Source organism: Pholis gunnellus, assembly GCF_910591455.1.
Source record: "Pholis gunnellus genome assembly, chromosome: 1".
Classification (NCBI taxonomy): domain Eukaryota; kingdom Metazoa; phylum Chordata; class Actinopteri; order Perciformes; family Pholidae; genus Pholis; species Pholis gunnellus.
In genome coordinates, this window is record NC_136528.1 from 541,176 (window position 1) to 558,673 (window position 17,498).

General features: G+C 43.7%; 1 protein-coding gene across 1 annotated transcript; it reads left to right on the forward strand.

Moving 5' to 3' along the window:
- The first annotated feature begins 2,928 nt into the window (after positions 1-2,928).
- Positions 2,929-12,123, forward strand: zdhhc1 (zDHHC palmitoyltransferase 1). Its single transcript, XM_079156686.1, has 11 exons — positions 2,929-3,120; positions 3,955-4,177; positions 4,283-4,458; positions 6,952-7,053; positions 7,699-7,823; positions 8,273-8,428; positions 8,509-8,633; positions 9,820-9,908; positions 10,693-10,771; positions 11,017-11,089; positions 11,382-12,123. Exons 2-11 carry the CDS (start codon positions 3,956-3,958, stop codon positions 11,933-11,935), a joined length of 1,701 nt encoding a protein of 566 aa, XP_079012812.1. The 5' UTR covers positions 2,929-3,120; position 3,955; the 3' UTR covers positions 11,936-12,123.
- The last annotated feature ends 5,375 nt before the right edge of the window (positions 12,124-17,498 follow it).

Below are 17,498 nucleotides of genomic sequence, written 5' to 3' on the forward strand. Positions count from 1 at the left end.
GTTTCTTCAGTGTCCTCCTCTCCACCACCTGTTCCAGACTGTCCAGTTTGCAGCCAATGATGGAGCCGGCCTACTTAACCAGTTTGTTGAGTCTGTCGGTGTCTCCGGCTCCAATGCTGCTCCAGCAGACTACGGAGCAGTAAAGTGCACTGACCACACCAGACTGGTAGAACATCTCCAACATCTTGTTGCACACGTTGAAGGATCGAAGTTTCCTCAAGAAGAAGAGTCGACTCCTCCCCTTCTTGTACACAGCGTTGATGTTGGTCTTCCAGTTCAGTCTGTTGTTGATGGAGACACCAGGAACTTGTCCTCCTCCATCATGTCCACGTCCTCTCCCAGAACTCTCAGCGGTTGTGGAGCCGTCGTCTTCCTCCTGAAGTCCACCACCATCTCTCTGGTCTTGGCCACGTTCAGCAGCAGGTGATTCTACCGGCCCGCTCCACAAAGTCCTCCACTGCTGCCCTGTACTCCTCCTCTTGTCCCTGATACACCCGACCACTGCAGAGTCATCAGAGAACGTCTGCAGAGGTCATGAGCCCGAGTTGTCCTGGAAGTCAGTGGAGTACAAGGTGAACAGGAAGGAGACAGAACGGTTCCCTGTGGAGCTCCAGTACCACTGACCACCGTATCAGACGGCACACGGCCCAGTCGGACGGTGGACGCGTTAACCACCACCACCCACAGCGTCTCACTCAGCAGCACTGGTTGGATGGTGTTGAATGCACTGAAGTCAAAGAAAGTGATTCTCACAGAGCCACCGGTTCATCCAGGTGAGCTCGTTGCAGCAGGTAGAGGACCTGATTCTAACCTGAACCTTAAAACCAAATCAGCCGAAACTTCTCTCGGTCCCCACTATGCAGCAAGTACAGGCACACACACACATTACATTGACTTACATTCAGTTTTTGGGGACTTAACTGAACCCTAAACGTAAACAATGACGAGAAGTCAACAGGGACCCGACTTTTGTCCTCAGTTAACTGGTGTTCAGTCTGAAGTTTGAACTAATCTGTCTGTAAACATGTTTACACCCATAAAAGCCTCCAATGAAGCAGGAGTCCTCCAGATGATCCCCCAGGATCAGGCTGGACCTCCTCAAACACCTGGAGAGACACCCTCATTAAAGGGAACCTCTGGTATATTTCAACTCCTTCAATTTCCACTTTATGAGTCCATGTGGACTCTGAGGGGTCTGCAGAGATCCAGATCACACCAGTGGTGGCCGTCAGGGCCTGCAAAGCCTTCTCTGCTGGCCTAAACAGAATCACAAAGTTATATCTATTTTATAATGTAATCATTTTTCTTAAATACACTACATGTATCATAATTTATATAAATATTTGTCCCATTATCTTATGTTCTCATTGCACAGCTACTGTGCTCCTCAGCTGCTCTGCTTCAGTGCAGCTTGTTTTAAGTAGAGCTTTGATCCAATCAGAGTTCACCTCTGTGTCTCTAGGTAGAAGAGAGGCCCCAGGCCTGCAGACTCACCAGTGAATCCATGTGCAGGTTAAGTGAATGGGGACGATGTTGTTGATCGTCATAGTGTTCAACCAATCAGATCTTTAGTTTGACATGGTGGGCGTATTCTTTGACGTGTCAGAGCTGCTAGCTGGCCTAGGATGGACTTTATCTCTAAATAGTGAACAGCAGCTTTGGTAAGTGAACTGCTCTTGTTTTTACATCTGCAGTAGCTTTAATATGCTTGTTTATATATTATTATTTGTACAACTTGTTTTTATGAAGATGTATTTTTGTTTGGTTTTATATGTGATAGGAACTATTGTTAGGTCCAGTGTTGCTCTGGGGACATATTTAGCCCTCATGGCAACTTTTCTTGTCAAAAGCTACTAGCAACACATCTAGCGACTTGTTCTGGTGTTGTTGGAGACTTTTCTGGTGTTTTGACTCTGACGTGAAAGCACGTACGTTCTGCGCTGTCGTGAACGATCAGCTGGTGCTTTTTGATCATATTTGAGTGAATATTTTGCAGCCAAATCAAATAGTTTATATGATATTTAACCATAGTTTCTTTATTATACATTTATTACTTGTTTCTTTACAGGGTTTGTATAAAAAAGCCGGAGAGATCGTCTCTCATTACATTCACTGTTTAACTCTACTTCAGGCCGACAGCACACTTTCACTCTCATTTGTTAGAGAGAGCCATGTAGCCCCGCCCCTAAAGCATCCCCTGCTTTATGGTCTGTTTGACTCTAAATGGACCATCATTTACTAAATGAACATCATGCTGTATTGAAGAAGACTTGAAACTAGAGATTGAGACCATAAACTCATGTTTACAATGTTTACTGAGGTAATAAATCAAGAGAGAAGTAGAGTCATTTTCTCATAGACTTCTATACAACCAGAGGAGTCGCCCCCTGGTGGACATTAGAGAGAATGCAGCTTTAACTCATGAAGCTTTGATTCCTCTAATGTTATATCCTATCAAATGGTATTATATTATATGACATTATAAACATAAATAGTCATATACTGTGCATACATTACACTTCTGTTTAATAGTGTATCTTTTAATAGTGTATTTTTATTGTTTATTCGGTTTAAATGTGAATATCTTTAATAGTGTTTAAATGTTCATGAGGCTGCTGCCCCCTGCTGGACTCTACGCGTCATCACAGCCGTCAGTGTACACGGCTCTCGTTTATACACAGCTGTCAGTGGGCGGGGTCTGCTCTGACCAATGAGAGCGGACCATGGAGCGTTACCACGGAAACGACGCACAGAGCCGTAGCTGGGAGAAGCTGGGAGGCAGCGTCCGCTATGCTAACAGGCTAACTAGCTAGCTCGTTAGCTCACGGTTGACTCTCTTAGAGCCTGATCTTAAATATTTAAATCATCTTCCGTGATGAACGTTTAATGTTGAGGCCCGACGTCACTGTCTGTAGGAGCTGATCTGAGAGCAGCCCGAGCTCTGAACACTGCGAGTGATTAGCTTAGCACGCTAACCTTTGTGTGTTTGTTGTTAGCAGTGAAGCTAATCACCGGGTCGAACACGGGATGGAAGTGAGTTAACGCTCTGACCCGGGTCTGACACGGGTCTGTGGCTCGAGATGCAGCGGAGAGGAGGGCCCGTTAACTCGCGCTAAACACGTGAGTACCCGGGTTAATGCTGCTGTCCATCATCCACACCTGTAGTAGCCTCGAGCTGTCCATCATCCACACCTGTAGTATAGCCTCGAGCTGTCCATCATCCACACCTGTAGTATAGCCTCGAGCTGTCCATCATCCACACCTGTAGTAGCCTCGAGCTGTCAATCATCCACACCTGTAGTAGCCTCGAGCTGTCAATCATCCACACCTGTAGTAGCCTCGAGCTGTCCATCATCCACACCTGTAGTATAGCCTCGAGCTGTCCATCATCCACACCTGTAGTAGCCTCGAGCTGTCCATCATCCACACCTGTAGTAGCCTCGAGCTGTCAATCATCCACACCTGTAGTAGCCTCGAGCTGTCCATCATCCACACCTGTAGTAGCCTCGAGCTGTCAATCATCCACACCTGTAGTAGCCTCGAGCTGTCAATCATCCACACCTGTAGTAGCCTCGAGCTGTCCATCATCCACACCTGTAGTATAGCCTCGAGCTGTCCATCATCCACACCTGTAGTAGCCTCGAGCTGTCCATCATCCACACCTGTAGTAGCCTCGAGCTGTCAATCATCCACACCTGTAGTAGCCGCGAGCTGTCCATCATCCAGACCTGTAGTATAGCCTCAAACTCCAGGTGGATATTTAGCAATATGACTATTAATTAGTTCAGCAGGTGTTTTTCATTATGCAACAATCTGCTGATTATTTGATTTATTGATCAAATAAATATCTGTATCAATATCTGACGGAGCAGATAGAAGATATCACGTGATGAAGACCATGCTCTCTGGCTGAAAGCAACCTCTCAGCGGGTTTGATTCTGTGTTTGTTTGCAGGATGGACGCGTGCAGTAGGAACCCGAACCGCACGGCGCCGGTCGCTGACGATGACGGGCTCCGGCGGGCCGACGCGCCGCTCTGCTCCCGGACCAACGGGTGGAGCTGGCCTCCGCACCCCTTCCAGCTGCTGGCCTGGCTGCTCTACGTCTACTTCGCCGTTACCGGCTTCGGCGTGTTCGTCCCGCTGCTGCCCCCCCACTGGATCCCTGCAGGCTACATCGTATCCTTTAGACCCGATGGACCCGGTGTTACTTATTGATTATGCTCATTGGTTTATTGGTTGTAGCCTTTAGTATCTTGTTGTGGTCCTGATGCTGAGCCTCAGTGTACTGGAGTCACCTTCGTGTGTCACCTGTGCGTCCACCTGATGGCTGTGTCCGTGGACCCGGCCGACCGCAACGTCAGAACCAAGAGCGACAGAGGTCCGGTGCCAGAGTTCGACCGCTCAAAACACGCCCACGTCATCGAGAACTGCCACTGCTACCTCTGCCAGGTGGACGTGTGAGTAGACTGTAGAATGTTTAGATGAATTAACATCAGTAATAACAGACACTTAAAAAGCTCCATTCAAATAGCGTTTGAATGGAGACGTCACATGACCCAGAAACCTAACATGTTTTAATGAAACATATATCTATGTAGATACTACTACCATCATGCCGTGTTCACACCAAACGCGCCGCGTTAATCGCATCATTCGCGCCGCTGGTCTCTCCGGGGACTATTTGTATTCATTCGCGTGAATCGCGCTGGACGCGCTGGAGAGGGGGCGTGGTTATCACCCTGAAAGCCGTTCAACTGTCCGCCATCAACCGTGGAAAAATCACCTCTATTTCTGCTCAGTACGTGTTGTGGAAGTCCCAGATTTCACGGGAAACTAAACGCCGTCATGTCTCGTTCATAACATAGTCCAGAGGAGCTCCGTGGATTTCATCGAGCTCACTGTGTCTAGCGAGCCACACGTCGGCTGTTTACTACAGCTGTATGAACACACAATAAATTGATTTGGCTGTGATTTAACGGCAATAAACCGACAAAAAGGGACTCATAAAACTACGCAATGATGCCGATTTGTCTGAATTCATGTTTCGTTAGTTCTCTCCGCAAGACGACAAGCAAATAACTTTTAAAATACTTGTTTACTCAATGGAGCTCGGATCGATCGGTGCTATGCTAACATTGTAGCAGCTCCATCAAAACTCAACATAACGTCATATAGACGTAAATACGGCATGTTTGCACCATATGGTTTACACACACACATGTATACACATAGTCCGGTCTCTACTGATATGAGGGATCGTAGAGCTCTGGGTGAACACAGACGGCTACAGTATTCATTTCCTGATTCGGATAAATATCCGTTTAACAGTTAATGAACTGAAAATAAGATTAATGCTGTCAGTTAAACAGTTTGAAATATTACAAATTTAAGTAAAATAAAATCTCAGGATTCATCATGAATGTCTGAACATCTGATGATGATCCATTCCATAGTTGTTGAGATGACTCAGCGTAGCTTCACGTCGAGCTAACGTGGCTAATGATGAAGGTTCAGGTGCGTTTACCTGAGCAGGAGCCTGTGTGTCCTCCAGAGAGTTGGACAGACGTCATCAGGTCGTCTCTGAAGGCAGTCTGTAGTAACATTTAGACAGTAGGGAGGTACTGGCCCTTTAAGAAGTGTTGGGTCTCTCCATGTTTAATGCAGCTCACTTCCTCAGTGTAAATAATGAAAGTACTCACTGAGGTCTGATGTGAGTCACTGTGATGGATTTGATCCTGAGCTGCAGTTAGAAACCAGGTCAGTGGTCTGGTTTCTCCCAAGAGGTCCTGGAGGAACTGGGTCACACGTAGACCTGCAGTCTGCTGACAGCGTCTGAGTTACTAAAAAATGTTACTACTACTAGTACGACTACTACTACTACTAGTACGACTACTGCTACTACTACTAGTACTGCTGCTGTCAGACTACTACTACAGTCAGACTAGTACTACTACTAGTCAAACTACTACTACTACTACAGTCAGACTACTACTACAGTCAGACTACTACTACTACTACTACAGTCAGACTACTACTACTACTACTACTACAGTCAGACTACTACTACTACAGTCAGACTACTACTACAGTCAGACTACTACTACTACTACAGTCAGACTACTACTACAGTCAGACTACTACTACTACAGTCAGACTAATACTACTACTACAGTCAGACTACTACTACAGTCAGACTACTACTACTACAGTCAGACTACTACTACAGTCAGACTACTACTACAGTCAGACTACTACTACTACTACAGTCAGACTACTACTACTACTACAGTCAGACTACTACTACAGTCAGACTACTACTACTACAGTCAGACTACTACTACTACTACAGTCAGACTACTACTACAGTCAGACTACTACTACTACAGTCAGACTACTACTACTACTACAGTCACACTACTACTACTACTACAGTCAGACTACTACTACTACTACAGTCAGACTACTACTACAGTCAGACTACTACTACTACTACAGTCAGACTACTACTACTACTACAGTCAGACTACTACTACTACTACTACAGTCAGACTACTACTACTACAGTCAGACTACTACTACTACTACAGTCAGACTACTACTACTACAGTCAGACTAATACTACTACTACAGTCAGACTACTACTACAGTCAGACTACTACTACTACAGTCAGACTACTACTACAGTCAGACTACTACTACAGTCAGACTACTACTACTACTACAGTCAGACTACTACTACTACTACAGTCAGACTACTACTACTACAGTCAGACTACTACTACTACTACAGTCAGACTACTACTATTACTACAGTCAGACTACTACTACTACTACAGTCAGACTACTACTACAGTCAGACTACTACTACTACTACAGTCAGACTACTACTACAGTCAGACTAGTACTACTACTCAGTGCATTTTAAACCTGGGCCTCTGGTGTGGTTTCAGGGGTCCCAAGTCGAAGCACTGCAGCGCCTGTAACAAGTGTGTTTCTAACTTCGACCATCACTGTCGCTGGCTCAACAACTGTGTGGGCAGCAGGAACTACAAGTAAGTCTGATGTCAACAAATAACACAACTTCTCCTTCACAGCGTCAGGCTCGTCTCTCTCTTGGTAATGTGAAGGAAATGCAAATACTTGTACTTTCCACCATGATGGTAATACAACAAATAGAAACTTTAGTGTGCACATCTGTATTTTAATGTTATTTAAAATCATTGTGTCCTTTTATTAAATATCTGATAATGTAAATTACAATGATGGATGTCAGCTCCAGCTGATCATAACCCACAAACAGGAAGTCATTTTCAGAATAAAATGTCTCTAATATTGAAAAACCAAAACCTTTTTGTATAATTATGATTTTAGAGAATGCAGGTTATTGAGAAAACATTGTGACCTGTTTGTGTAGTTATTACAACTCTGATACACATTGTACTTGTACATGATAAACTACAAATAACACAAAAAAAACACTTACAAAGGAAACAGTTTAAATGTATTTCAGGTTCCTCAGAGGAAGTTACTGTGTGTAAATACACAAGAAATATGTATTCAGTAGTACTGCGTGTACTCAACAGTACTGTATGTACACAGCAGTTTCATGTGTACTGAGCAGAATTGTGTGTACTCCGCTGTACTGTGTGTGCTCAGTAGTACTGTGTGTATTTAGCAGTACTGTGTGTATCCTGCAGGTTGTTCCTCCACAGTGTGGTCTCGGCTCTGTTGGGGGTCTCTCTGGTTCTGGTCGTTGCCTTCTATGTCTTCATTGAGTTCTTTCTGGATCCGTCTAAACTCCGCTCTGACAAACACTTCATGGGTAAGACCTGACCTCTGACCTCTGACCTCTGACCCAGCATGAGATCGATCTGGTTCATTGTGATCACGATGAACCAGATCGATATCCAGATAATCCTCAAAATATGCTTAAAACACACCGGAACCAATTTACCTTGCATTTTGAACAATAATAATAATAACAATAAGAACAAAATAGCAATAATAATAAAACAAAAGAAAACATTAATAATTAATAATTAATAATTAATAATAATAATACATTATAATTATATATGACAATAATAATAAATAATAATAAAAATGAACAATAATAGAATATTATTATTTAACAATAGCAACATTGTGAGTCTGTTCTTTCTTAAATCAGGCTCCTGTTTTTCACTTCATTTTTCATTATGATGACAGAATTTCATCCCGATCAACTTATTGTGAGTGCCTCTTTGTGTGTGTGTGTGTGCGTGTGCGTAGTGAGGAACGAGACAGCCGTGTGGTTTCTCTTCCTGCCGGTGGCTCCGGTCCGGTCGGCTGCTGCAGTGATTCCCGGTCTTGCCGCCGTCACCGTCGCTCTGGGTCTGCTGTCGTCCGTGCTGCTCTGCCACCTGCTCTGCTTCCACCTCTACCTGAGTAAGACGCCACAGACACACACCACGTCTGTCTGTCTGTGTGGCGGTGACATCATCCCTGTGTGTGTGTGTGTGTTACAGTGTGGAACCGACTCAGCACCTTTGAGTACATTGTGCGTCAGCGTCACCGTCAGGACGGCAGAGACTCCAGGAAACCAGGATCAGTGAAGGAGCCGGCGGCTCCACCGTCGCTCCACCTCATCAAGGTAACTGAGGCTCCGCCGGCGGCCATGTTGGCTCTGATGTGACACGACACACACACTCTCACACACACACAATTAACTGGCGTAAAGTTAAAAACCTGCAGCAGCTGTTCCTCTCTCTGACTGTAGGGGGCGACATCAACACAGGATGAACCTTTACATCCTTTTTAAAATGTAACACCTCATTCAGGACATTGTAACCATGGTGACATGGCAGGATATTATGGTCTAGTAGAGTAGTGATTAGTACTGTGACTACAAACTACACAAAACGACATCATCATCAACCGTTGCCTTAAAAAAATAAACGTATTCAGGGTTTGACATGAAAAAAGCTCGGCTGCATGATTGATAGACAAACTTATCAGAAATGTAAAGAAATGGGAAAATGGAGGACTAATTTATTGATAAATAAAATAAACCGAAAATGTAACAATTCGACAAAAAAAAACAAACATCAAAAAATATAAATGTTATCCTTTAACGTTACTGTCTAGAGTGGTTATTTTCATAGAAACACACAATTTAAATGATAACGGAATAAAAGATTGTATTTTTATTGATAAATAAATCTCGTCATTATTATTTATAATGAAGTATAATAATGTGTTTAGAGCTTGTGTTAGGAAGTTCAACAGCTCATAATTCATCTCTAATATCTATTTTATATTAACGTGTAAACATCTCCTTCAAACTACTGGATTTATTCTAGTTTATCACCAAAACTACATTTTACAAATTACATGTGAACACATCATGATAACGTTATAATGTAGCTTCAGCCAGTCCTCATGTTCACTGAGCAGAGCCTGAAGGCATCATGATGTCACTGAACCTCCGTTTGTCAGCCGTTAGCGGTGCTGCTAATGTTACTAGCTCTCCTCTGATTGGTTGTTTACAATGAAACATTATCAGAGATCAGAGACTAGAAACAGAAGAGGAGGAGAGAGGTGGAGGAATAGGAGGAAGAAGAGGAGGAGGAGGGAAAGGAGGAGGGGGGAAGGAAGGAAGGAAAGAAGGACGTTATAATTTACCTTCAGCCAGTACTCATTTTCATAATGTAACTGAAGTGAACCTCCTCCTGTTAGCCGTTAGCTTCGTTATTAGCCTGACTGTGCAGCTGAAATACAAAAACACACAATAACTCTTAATTACAGTAAATATGTGTTCTGGTCTGACCCCCCCTCAGGACGTGAACTACTCGGGGACTCTGGGCTACACCAACCCTCAGCTGGACGTGGAGGAACCGAACACTGTGTCTGTGCAGGGGGAGGCAGAGTGAGTGGTTCTGGTTCTGGTTCTGGTTCTGGTCCTGGTCCTGTCAACACGCCTCGCTGCCATTGATCTCCCGACACCTTTTTAGTAAACACTTCATTTCATAACACAATAGATAGCCATGGAAACACCAAAAACAATGTGTGCTAAAGGAGAATTCTTTTGGCCGTGACCTCCAGGAAGCAAACGAAGTGTGTGTGTGTGTGTGTGTGTGTGTTTGCCTTCATAAATAATTCCACTCTCTGAACCTTCGTCTGTTGGGAGTGACTTTATTTATACTGCAGCTCTCAGAGCGCTGAGTCCAGCAGGAGAGACAAAGAGAAGAGACTGTGCTGTGATTGGATGGTACTACTGTGCTGTGATTGGTCGGTCAGCAGGACAAGTAGTCGGGGTGTTGTACTTGAACCAAAATGTAAAATGTCGGCTTATTAAAACATAAATAAAATCAACAGGGATTTGTACTAAAAACAAACAAATGTCATATTCTAAATGTCATCTTTTTACTTAGTTATTGTCATATTTAGTGATTGTTTGCATAAAAAAACACAATTCTAATTAATTAAAGATTGTATTTTTATTTAAATATTTGATTTTGTTAAATAACCATTATGTCACATTATTTATTAACTTTAGAGCTCCAACGATTAATCGATCAATAGGAAAATAATTGTCTTCGTAACACCTGTGTGTGTGTGTGTGTGTGTCTGTGTGTGTGTGTGTGTGTGTGTGTGTGTGTGTGTGTGTGTGTCAGGTTCCTGTCTAACGGCAGAGTGAGGACCGTGTCCAGTCCTGTCATGGAGGAAGAAGCTCCGCCCACAACGTCTACTGAGCTGAAAGCAGCAGAACACACACACCGACGCACACAGGTAAACACACACACACACACACAAACAGGTTAACACACACACAGACACACACAGACACACACACACACACACACAGAAGAGATGGGGGGTGTGTTGTAATTAGTGTGAAGCGTTAATGTGTTTGTTTCCTTCTGGTTCTCATCTTCGTCTATGACGTCACTCATGTGTCAATAATCGGTGTGACGTCACACATGAATGCTGTCTCCTGATTGGCCAATGAGAGTGTGTCTTTGTGCTTTTTACAGAAAAAGAAGAAGGTCCGTAAAGTTCCAGTAGAGGTCACCAGAGGGCGTGGCCCAGGTTCAGCCCCGCCCCCCGGTACACACACACACAAACATGTCTGTCTTTCTGACCTTGTGAGGACCGTCACTCATGTAATGCCTTCCTGTGACCTCAAACAACAAGGGCTCTGTTTTCAGCAGAAACACACATTTGCACAAGTTTACACAAATTTACACACATTAAACCAGTATAAATAACCAGTATCATGACCTGTACAATGGCAGTACAATGACCACTACAATAGTACAATAACCAGTAAAATGACCAGTACAATGACCAAACGTTGGTTCATAAATGGACATTTGATGGTGTGTTTTCCTCCCATTAGAGCCCACCAGTGTGTCTTCTGTGTCTCTGGGTCCACGGCTTCCTTTCCCAGCATTCCCTCTGAGGGCCTCCCTGCCCCCCCTGGCCCCCGTCCCGATCCCTGGCCCCGTCCAGGCCGCCGCTCCTCCTGCTGAGTACCACTCGGACTCTGCGGAGTCTCTGGAGGAGATCCCCGTGGCGTTGGCCAAACTGGGCTCTTCGTCCTCCGCCGCCGGAGACGCCTCCTCGTCTTCACACAGAGTCGTCCCAGCGTTCCCACTCCCGTCCCCCCAGCCCAGGACTAAGAGGAAGGCCGCCTCCTCCTCTTCCTCCTTCCGCGGTAATAAGAGCACCGTGGAGCTGAGGTTTGAGATGGCCTCCACCCAGCCGCCCGTGGTGTTTGTCAGCCGGGCCAGCGGAGAGGCCTCCGAGCCCTGGGAGGAAGGCCTCAGTCTGGGCAGGAGGCTGCTGACCAGCTCCAGACTGCCGGGATCCAGACCCGGGTCCAGGTCTGGGTCCAGACCGGCGTCTCGGGCGTCACTGGGCTCAGGTGCAATGTCCTGGATGGAGCTGTGACCCGGAACAATCTAATCCCAATCTCTCTTTTTTCTCTCTTTTTTAGTAGCCACGCTTTATTTAATTCTAAAGACTTGTTTTTGTGTCTCTTGACTATTTATTGTTTTTGTTTTACGATGACTTTTTAATTCTGAATGCCAAAGCCGAGGTCATGTTTGTGCACAATCTTTATAAATGAAGTTACTGAACCTGGAAAACCTTAACTTTGTACGTCACTGAGAGGCTGTTCAGTGTGTTTGTATCTCGTTATGGTACTACCCCCCCCCCCCCCCCCCCCCCCCCATGAGACGCCATCACTCCCAGTTGTTTTAACTGTGTCCCAGTTTGTCTCCATGGTAACCCAGGGCCACTGGGACGACATCACTTCCTGTCCAGAACTAACAACCCGAAACACGCTGCTAAAGTACAGTAATGCTAATGCTAACGCTAACACACTCCTGACATGATGGCCGACGGATCAATATTGAATATTCATTTTAATCATGAGTCATTTAAAGTCTATACTAAAACACAAATGAACCATCACATTCATTATAAAATATTACAGTTTATCTGATAGTTTCATGTTAAAAAGCTCTTTTTTTATTCACAGCAATGTTGTGACACTTTGTGACACTTTTTTCCACTTTTCAGCCAATCACGTGCCACCAGCTCCTCTAGTGGGATGTCATTGTTGTGTATCACCCCCCCCCCCCCCCCCCCCATCCTCCTCTTCTCATTCTTTTCTGAGAGTCGCAGTGAAACCGTTCTCATGTCTGAAGAGTTAATATGAAGCTAAAGCGAGCAGCTAGTTAGCAGCTAGCCTGACAACATGGCTAGTAAATAGTCCGACACCAGATAAAAACAATCAGCTTTAGAGGAGATGGAATGTGTTACTGTTGGACAGAGCTAGGCTAGCTGTTTCCCCCTTATTTTCAGTCTTTATGCTAAGCTAATCTAAGCTAATCTTGTCTCAGCATTGATCTGCTCCTGAGTTCAGCAGTTTGTGTTCACAAACAGGATGTTTGTTGATCTTTTACAGCCGTCGGCTGAATTTACCTGTTTAACAATAAATGACTGAAAACTGATCACTTTAAAAAAAAAAAACTTTTATATCCAAATATATTTGTGTGTGTGTGTGTGTGTGTGTGTGTGTGTGTGTGTGTGTGTGTGTGTTACATGTCACCGTCCCTCCGCGATGAGAGGAGGAGTTGCTTCGGCAACGAGCCCCGACAACATCAAAACAATGTTGATCAAAAAGGAGCGGCAATGAGAAGTATGTCACTCTCACACACACACACACACACACACACACACACACACACACACACACACACACACACACACACACACACACACACACACACACACAGAGGTCTTTGTGTGTTCACTTCACCAACAATCTCGTACTGGTTTCCATTGAACTGTTTGATCTGTAACGTGATGCTGCAGTGTGCAGGTAAACATGCCTTGGTGTTGACCTGTCAATCACCGTGTAGCCCCGCCCCTAAAGCATCCCCTGCTTTATGGTCTGTGTGACTCTAAATGGACCATCATTTACTAAATGAACATCATGCTGTATTGAAGAAGACTTGAAACTAGAGATTGAGACCATAAACTCATGTTTACAATGTTTACTGAGGTAATAAATCAAGAGAGAAGTAGAGTCATTTTCTCATAGACTTCTATACAACCAGAGGAGTCGCCCCCTGGTGGACACTAGAGAGAATGCATTTTTAGCACGTGAAGCTTTGACTTCACTACGTCCACTTTATTTTATATTTCTACGACCACAACAAGTAACAATGTCACATCCTCTTATGTTTCACTGGAAGCAGAGTGACTCACATTTCACCTGACATCACTTCCTGTCTCCCCTCTGTTCCACCAGCTTCTGTAGCTCAATCTCTCACTCAGGAGGTGCATCCCAAGTCTCTTCATTGCATCCCCGTTTCCCTCACTTGAGCCCTTTCCTTGCGTCTTAATCCCTCCAACCAGGGATGCATGGAGGAAACCATGCAAGGAGAGAGGAAATTAGGAAACATGTTTTAAGAGACATGAGACGTCCTTTCGTTCTTTCCTCAGTTGCGTCGCGTGAAGCGAGTCTGTTTCTGATGACGAGGATCAGCTGATCACATCTGGATCAGCTGTCAGTCGGCTTTAACAGCTGGAGAGACTTCAGAGAAGTTTGTGTCTGTTCACATGATCACTGGACTAATAATAGTAACTAATAACACTAATAACTCATAAAGACACACAGTGATCATCTCTGTAGTCTGTTAAACTGTGTTTATGAGATCAGGATCATTTCTACCGGCAGAATGTTTTCGTCTTATTTATGATTATTTGCGTCTGTACGTTTTGAAATTGTGATTGTGACGTCATTATTAAATAACCAGAACATGATTATTGTTTCTCTTAAATGATAAAACTCTGAATGATCAGCCTCATGTGACTGAATGAAATGATGATCAATGATGTAAAGATCTCTCACTTTAATCCTTTCATCATGAAGTTATTGAGGGAACATCACATCATGAAAACACAAATCTTTCTATAAATGAAGAAAGTTGTTTGTGGTTCTTTTGTTGTTCAGACTACAATGAACATCTATTTAAACCAGATGGTGAATCAGAAAACAGATCAAACATAAACTAGAAAATGCATTTCCTGCTGAAAATGCGTTGGAATGCTGAAAGCTGAAATGAATTACAAAAACATTGCTGAAAATAGATATGCAATTAAAAAAAAATTGCAAAAAGCTGATGATAAGTCATAGCACCCCTCTCCTGAAAGAGCTGAACATTTTAATATTTGAATGGTTTCTGTGGCTTAAAAAATGTCAGCAGTAGTGATATTTGTTGTAGTAGTAGTAGAAGTTGTAGTAGAAGTATTATAAGTAGTAGAAGTATTAGTAGCATTAGAATAAGTGTGTGTGTGGGGGGGTCCTCTAAAAGTATCCAAGACCTGAATGACTGTATGAGAGAGACACACAGAGTGAGTCTGTGTGTTTATCAACATTGCTGATTACCTTAATCACAAGCACCTGTGTGCCAGCAGCCTGTTCATGGAGAACAGACAGGCAGACAGACAGTTAGATGGACTGAGTGAGTGTGAGAGAGAGACAGACAGACAGAAAGGAGGTCTAACAATCCCTCCAAGTCATGTGCGTAGAGAGACAGACAGAGAGAGAGTGAGACACAGACAGACAGAGGGAGAGAGTGACAGACAGACACTCTGATCTCTCTGGCAATCCTTCTCATCTGGAGATTGTCCTATGTTTTAACATTTACAGCTGAAGTAACTATTGTCCTGCTCTGCCAGGTCTTTCCTCGTCTCGCCCACTTGTGTCATGGTGTGTGTACATCTCACTGGAATCAGGAAACTTGTCAGAATACCCATATTTGATTGGCTGAGCAGCATCACGCATATCTCCAAGTCGTGTGTGCGTGTGTGTCTCAGTGCCTCTGTATGTTTATAAACATCACTAACGAGCTCATAGAAACACCTGTGTGCTTGGGTGCACTGGTTGGTGATTGCAGCACCTGTGTGAGAGATTAGAGTGAACAGTGATTTTCAACAAAACTACCTGTCGAACATATGCCCTTTATACCAAAACCATGAGACTAATCAATAAAATATGGATACCGTGAGAAAGATAAGACTCTGCCGAACGCGCTGATGTATTTCTTATGTTTGTGGTGTTAAAAATGTGAGCTCCAGCGCAATATACAAAACTGGTACCGTCTGCTTTCTTTGAGAAATGAGTGGTCAGATTTAACATTGAGCTCTATGGAGCAGAACGTTGGTTTTCCTCTCAATTAAGTCATTTTCTGCCAAATGTGTAAATCTGTGGGATCACTTTTTAACGAGAAGAACAGGATTAGCTACTGTAAAATCTAAAAAATATATATGAAGAGTGAAAATTGTGGAGTCGAAGGCAAAAGACAAATTTTTTTCACAAGAATCTGAAGCTGCTCTTCACTCTAGCGATGACATCACGCACTCTAAGCTGCGCAATACACACCCATTATAAAGGCAGAAAAGGACTGAAAAAATCATAAAAGTTAAAATGGGACAGTTCAAAAAGTTAAAAAGATATCAAAAAGCTGAATTATGCGGCAATAGATCAGGGTTTTTTCAACATTTTAAAGTTGAAATGGTGTCTGTAGCTGAAAGTATGAGGAAGGATTTGAAAGTTGAAGAAGTATTTGAAGGATTTGAAAATATTCTCCATAGAAACCCATTCAAAAAAAAGTTGCAAAAAGCTTAATAATTCAAAAAGTTTAAAGATTAGAAATATGAAAAGTCATAGCAGAAATAAGCTGAAAAAGCTGAACATGTTGATATTTGAAAAGTTTCTGTAGCTTAAAAAATGTTGAAGGAGATAAGTGCCAAAAAAATGGAAGGGGGACGGAAACAGGATAACAATAGTTGCTTAACAGCATTCCAACAACTAGAGTTTAATCTGATCTGTCTTCACTGTTTACATGTTGAACAACATCATCAGTCCGATCGGCTGCAGCGTCCAATCACATGACAGATGAACAAAGAGGGGGCGTGTCGGCCGTTAAAACACTTCCTGGAAGTCTGTTCTCGTGGGTCCTCGCTCATGGCTCCTCAGAGATCCCTCCTCTCTCCTCTCTCCTCTCTCCTCTCTCCTCGCTCCTCGCTCATAAGAGCTTTGGGACGGCCGTCAGTATGGAGGAGCAGAACAACTTCCAGTTCAAGCGAGGAGCAAGGAAACGACAAGTAGGAGACTTGGGAAGTGCCCTGGGTTCCTTCCATCGGTCTCTCTGATAACTCACAGAGAAAGAACTGCACCCCCGCCTGATCACATGACTCTCTGGTCTCTGGAGACGCTCCCACCCTGAACAACATGTGCTGTCACACTGACAGCTGCTTCCTGCTGACATACCCACTGACGATGAGGTCATATCCTCCCGGGTCCTCAGAGAGAGAGTGTGTGTTAGCACACTGTTGTATTTATAAACCTTTAATCATTACATCCCATAAAGACAGATGATCTTTATTAAACAGAGGTCACAGGCTGGAGCGTCCTCCCTTACAGACGACCTTTGGAGCATTTTTCCTGTCTCCCCTCACATTGAAGTACTTCCTGTCTCCTCCTGATGACATCACACCGTTACACGTGTTTCTACTGTTTGTGTTCTCTGTTGCCGTGACAACACAGAACACAGCGATGTGGTTTGTGGGATTCAGTTTATTTAAACTAACAAAATGTCAACAAACCCGAAGCTTCTGTGTTCCTCAGGTGAACCAGTCCGGTAGAGTCCTGTCAGACCGGGTCAGACCTGGTCAGACCGGGTCAGCAGGTCTGAGAGTCAAAGGTTCATTCAGCGGCTTCTTCTCTTTGTGGTAGTTTCTCTACATTTTGTGGTGGTTTTGTGTCTCTTTGTTAGTTTTCTACTCTTTGTTTTGCTTGTTTTCTCTGTTGTATTTAACCTGAATTGAGCTCAATAATGATTTTACTTCATTAACTATAATGTTTATCTGTCAGTAACGTGTTTTATATTCGTACATAAATCACTTTTTGTGTATATAAGTATTAATGTCGTGATGA